Here is a 6,138-nt window from a genome sequence, read left to right as displayed (position 1 = left end):
TCGAAAATTATATCAAAAGAAATAATTCCTGATTGAATCAAAATATTTTCGCTGCTGTTTTGCTCACACTAATATTATATATACATTATACAATATACATTTTATGGGCTAATAGCCGTTTTATCAGACACAGAAATGGTAAATAAACTTGAGAAAAGAATAAATAATAAAAAAAAAATGAACATGGGTAATGGCCATGTCACCTGTCCGCCTCCAAACTTCTCGAACTTACAAAAAGAAAATGAAAAGAAAACTGTTAGATTTATTTCAAATCAAAATAAGGTTTGTCCTGGTCGTGTCTGAAATAAAGAACAGTTGGAAAAACAATTTAGAAATGATAAGGATAAGTAGGAAAGTTGGCTATTTACCTGATTTTTTGTTTGCAAAGAACTACCTAAAGTGTTGTTTTTTCGGTTTAATGACTTAGATTTTATTACTAGTAATAAAGTTACTGACATTTTATTTTCAACTGAGATTGGTAGTAAAAAGAAAACTTTTATGGCACATAAAAAAGAAATCGATATAGATCTTAGATGTCTTTAAGTAAAAGCTTGAGTAAATATAATCTTTCCCCCAACCCTATTACAACCGAATTAAAATTAACTTCGGAATTAAGTAAAAATCGTTGATTGTAAATGAAATTACACATAACTATTATCTTTATACAAAAAAAATAGTTAATTATATATCAGAGCTTTAATTTCTTTTTGTAATATTTTGTCCATTTCTTTTAAAAATACATACCTAATGTGTTTCTGCCTTTTTTGTTGTTCGGTTACCTTTCACCTATTAGGTAATCTGGGTAATGTTGCTTTAGCACTGGATTAAAAAAAATGTTTGTTGCCTTTATAAGCGTTGCCACACAGAAAAAAATATAGAGTGTAACAATATACCTATAAATATTTCTATTTGTTTTCTAGAGACTTTGATTGCTTTATCGCATTTGACTTGACCATCATACCTCCATAGATAATTTTAATTTTTATAATTATTATTTATTTTTATTTTCTAAATTTTAAAGCCTCCTTATTACTTTTTAAATTTTCAATGTTTTCTTGCTTTAATGTAAAAGGAGAGCCAAAATTAGAATTTAATCACTTTCGAGTTTCGACTTGACCAGGAAAGAGTCAAGACAAGATATTACAGAGGTAACACTTGACGCTTTTCTATCCTCGGCTTCTTTCCTGAAAGTCTTATTGAAGTGATTCCTTTTCTCTTCTGTAAATACTGCGGAACACCAATAGTCCAGTGCATTTATGAAGTTCATATATGAGCGACCCAGCAGTTTGTACCAAACACAAACCCCAATTTTGTTCTGTCGAAAGAACATTGGCTGAATATCATTACCCTGATTGGATTTTAGTTTTTGTTGAATATCTCGATTTCTATTTATCCTACATAAAATTTGTATAGACAAAAAACATAGGCACATTCGCGTCTTTTTTTTGTATCGCTATAATTAATAAAGTTATTAATAGGTACTTTTTTTTGTTAAAAAATACCCCTTTTTACGAAATGAAGAGACTTAAATGTAAAAAGATTGCAGGTCCTGAATTTTCTCTTGTAACATAAAGCTATAAAATACTCACTAATCATTTAAAATTCAAGATTTGGTAAAAAAAAGTTAAGAAAAAATTAAAGATAAAAAACAGAAACAAAAAAGGACATTTTTAACAAAAAAAAGTATTAATAACTTTTGTATTTATAGCGATACAAAAAAAAAAGTTCTATGGCAGAGTTGTAGAGAATTTTAATTTTGATAAAAAGTGCTCAAAACTTTAAAATCGTCATTTTTTATCGAAAAAGTGTTCTTAACATAAAAGACGCCTACGTTTTTTGTCTATACAACTTTTATGTAGGATAAATAGAAATCGAGATATTCAACAAAAACTTAAATCCAAGATCCCGGGCGAAAGGTGAATTTCACAAGTGCGAAAAATCAGGGTAATGATATTCAGCCAATGTTGTATCGAATGAGCAAAAAAAATTTGGGGGTGGTACAAACTGCTGGGTCGCCCATATATGAATATCATAAATGCACTGGACTATTACCAACTCTTGAATAACAACAATGAACAAACCCAGCATGTGGGTGAGGACGTGAGGTAGAAAATCCTAGATGGCGGCCGAAATGTAAATTTCACAAGTGCGAAAAATCAGGGTAATGATATTCAGAAAATGCTCTATCGAATGAGCAAAAAAAATTTGGGGGTGGTACAAACTGCTGGGTCGAATTATAAATGCACTGGACTATAAGCTAAAAACCTACAATAGGGTGAAGCAAACTGTTCAGGTGAAATAGCGTGTTATGTATATGTAGTGTACTTAGATAGCCTAGTCAGGTAGTTTTTCAACATCAAATGAAAAATTACATGGCTAAGCATCACAAATAAATGGATTGAATAAAATACATAGTTTTAAAGACAAAAATACGCTTTTATCACGCACTAAAAACTATATAAAATAATATAATCGACTTATTGGAAATGGTTAGATCAAAAAGCGTAGAGCGCTTTGTTCAAACTTTATAAAAGTACACGCAACAAAAATGCGCTCTTCGCTTTTTGATCTAACCATTTCCAAAATTTCCAACTCAGGCTTTTCTAACACATTTTTAAGCAATACAAACAGACCATGTTTTAGCAAGGACTGGTAAGCACTTAAATCAAACCAAATGAAAATTTGAATTATGTATAACCCAACCTATTAATCAGCATTATTTTGAATGAAAACTTCCGAGGAATTGTGGCCAGGAGAAGGGTTCCCAAAAAAAATCTTCCAAAAACTTCGCTCCCTTTAATTTTTTCATCATAATTAACGAAAAGAAAACAAATTTAAAGCGGAAAAGGAACGATATTCTGCCTTTTCCCGAACGATATTCGCGGGGAAGTTTTCTTTCAAAATAGGGCTGATTATTATTTAAATTACCTACATTCGCACGGATATTCTTAATAAATTATCATTAGCCCTATTTTATTGGAAACTATGTACCTACACACGCACACTTTTAAACTGAAAACAAAAACACAGGATCTTATTTATTATAACGGCCATATTATTCACTCTGGATTTCGTTTGGATTTAAGTGGATATTAAATCCAATCAAGCAAATCCGAATTTCATAAATCCAAGGATTTATATTTTCGTTCATTATATTCACTCAAAATAAATTATGTGATAATTCAATAAATTTTGTATAGTTTGCATTTATCTTTATTTTTATATTTCAAGATACTTGACAAATCAACTGAACAGTGGATTTCACATTTGGATTTATAAGGTTAAACAGACTTCCTGAGAAAAGTTTAAATTTGTTTGGATTTAAAAAATTGGATTTGGATTGGATTTAAGTAGTGAAAATTATGGATTTGGATTTAAGTTTTTTTACGTCCAGATGTATTTTTAAACAAGTAAATAATATGGCGGTTGTTGTTAAAGGGTTAACTATTATAATACCTGCTATACACATAATTTGTGTCCACAGTTATTAATAAAATATGGGTATTGGCGTATGAATATAATTTAACATTAGGTATGGTACTATGTATTAACAATACACAATATTACTCTTCCTCAGCTATCTGGAAACGAATTTTCTAAACGGGGATGGCAGAACGCTTGGTGTTCTCGGAGCAATCGTTGTGATCTCCATTGGTACGCCCGCATTCTTTTTTACTATCACTATTACTCTTCTTATTTATCTCGCCTTGCTATAAACTTGTATCTATAACGTTGTTTTCACTAATCGTTGTTGTTGCAGATATTGTTTGGATTGGGATTGTTTGCTTTTGCAACAACAAGTTTTCACTTTGAAGTTCTTTGGTCTTTTCCTCGTCGCTTTGCTTAACCATTGACCGCACTGAAGATTTTGAAGACTGATTTTGACTGCAACGATTGTTTCCATTAACGTTGTGATTTATTTTGTTATTGTTCGTCACTTCGTGCTCTATGTAATTGCTGCTGTTTAACATAACTTCGTTTAGGTTTGGCACAATTTGGTCAACAAATGGAATGCTTTGATAGGTGCTCGTTAGAGTTGCGTTGGTAAAAATGTTTGAAAGGGCAATTGTTTGTGTTGCCATTTCACAAAGCTTCACCGATGCTATTTTTGAATCATCTGAAAGTATAATTGAAAATATTATTATTATACAGATTGATTCAGGAGGAATGTGTCAAAAAGATAGAGCGTGTAGGTTGGGTCGAGGCAAGAAAAAAATCGTATGGAAGGGAGGTCTATTGCTCCTCCCCCCCCCCTGTTTAGTCTGGAGGGGCAGTTTAGAATTAATTTGGAAAAAAATGTTGATCTAATTTTTTTCAAAATTTTATGTAATTAACAGTACAGGTGAAATAGTACATAAAATCAATAAATAATAAAAAAACTAAGAATCAAAAAAGTCTACAAAAAAGGTGGGTGGAAGGGTATTTTTTCGGGGACAAGAGGGAGGGATAAAGATAAAAAATATAGTGAAAAAATTTGTTTGTGGAATATCATCATATGAGGTATTTTTGCATGCTGAATCTAATGAAATAAAAACCAATTAGGGTAAATTAGGGCTTTATGGCATACCTAAGCACATCCTCAAATAACTTTACTACGGACAAAAATTTTTACTTCAACCATTTTTTTTAATTAAATTTCATAAAAACGTAACATAAATAAATTATTTAAGAATAAAAATTCAAGCTTTTTAACAAAAAATAAATTAAATTAAAAATAGTCAAAAAAAAACATATTGCCCTATGTACGCGCAATATGGCGAACCCCATTTACTTCGGAGCCCTTTACTTTTTTTTTTTGTATATTCGGCATTTTTTAAATATAATTGTAAATAAGTTTCATAAAAATAACGTTAAATGGAGGTTAATTTCAAATTTAAAAAAAGGCAGAGACATTATGTAAGTTACTTTTGAAATTATTTTTACATAAGGGCATTATGGCGCAGTCGGGTATAATGTAGCGCCATAATGCCCTAATTGCATCTGCGCCATATTGCAAAATATACACATACATATTCACAAAACACCAAAAACCAAACACAATTCTAACTTCATTTAAAATATTACAAGTTATATAACCAAACCAAAACAATACTCTACATTCCACTCTTCGCAACAAACACGAGTACTGTATAGTTACACACAAACAAAAACAAAGCGATATTACATATCGCACATGTAGTACAAAAGTGTCACAACTCAAAAAACACATTTTTTTAGTTTTTGACAAAAAAAAAATATTTGAAATTTTCCCGGACAAATCTATCTAGTTGCCATTGATATAATTTGAATAGTTTTTATTCCAGGAGGTAAAATGTCGTTTTAGATGTTTCATTTGAAATAAAAAGTCCTTTGACAAAAATGACATATTTTTAGTTGCGACGTGATTCTTGTTGGAAAAAGTTGTTTCATAAGTATTAAAAGTGTCTTAATTTGAATTGTGTCATTTTAGTTGTACCATTTTCAAGAAAATCTAGTGTTGCATTTTTAATCGAAACACTTTTGCTGAATTTTCTGGGCAAAGCATTTGTTTCATTTTTAATTGTGACATTTTAGTTGATTGAGGTTACCGTATCCCCTTTGTATTATTTTAAGTTACAACACTTTAGATAAATGAAAAGTTGTAATTTAGAGTTAATACAGTTTTGTTGTTTATTTAAAAATATTGCTTTTTAAAGCTCAATTAAATCCCAAATGCTTCCAATTTTTTATCAAACCTTAAGCTAGCTAGTGCAGATATTTTACAAACACTTTAACGCAAAACAAATCCTATTTTCATACATTTTTTGATGTTTTTCGAGTTATGACACTTTAGACGAATAAACTTCTAGCTACAAAACACATGCTGACTTCAAATAAGTCTGAAATTTTTTAGCACTTCGCCTAAAAATCCAAAATAAAATTTTTTCGTTCGTTGTGTTCTAAACAATATTTTGACATAAGTTAGATGAATAAAATATTTCAACGGCTTTATAGGTTATTAAGCTAGTCTCAAAGAAATGTTTGTGGTTTCCTAACGTGAGTATCTCAAATCCCTGTTGTGATTCATCTCACCGAAATCTCTTATATAGGTAATGTGATTTTGTGCTTCGCTCTTATAGTTTTCTTATCCTTATGTTTTTTTTACGACGGTGTTTATAA

The 6,138-nt window shown here is 30.2% G+C and overlaps 1 protein-coding gene across 2 annotated transcripts in view; it reads right to left on the bottom strand.

Moving 5' to 3' along the window:
- Positions 1-1,748: 1,748 nt before the first annotated feature.
- LOC129917141 (metabotropic glutamate receptor 2) overlaps positions 1,749-6,138 on the bottom strand; it is a 644,700-nt gene continuing 640,310 nt past the window's right edge. For both annotated transcript variants that reach the window (XM_055997521.1, XM_055997511.1), the window contains exon 18: positions 1,749-4,117. In XM_055997521.1, the coding sequence (XP_055853496.1) occupies positions 3,711-4,117 (407 nt within the window). In that variant the 3' untranslated portion in view covers positions 1,749-3,710. The remainder of the gene's footprint in view (positions 4,118-6,138) is intronic.

This window comes from Episyrphus balteatus, chromosome 1, assembly GCF_945859705.1.
Source record: "Episyrphus balteatus chromosome 1, idEpiBalt1.1, whole genome shotgun sequence".
Lineage (NCBI taxonomy): Eukaryota > Metazoa > Arthropoda > Insecta > Diptera > Syrphidae > Episyrphus > Episyrphus balteatus.
Note: the sequence above shows the minus strand (reverse complement) of the source record. Positions and strands in the feature narration are given on the sequence as shown.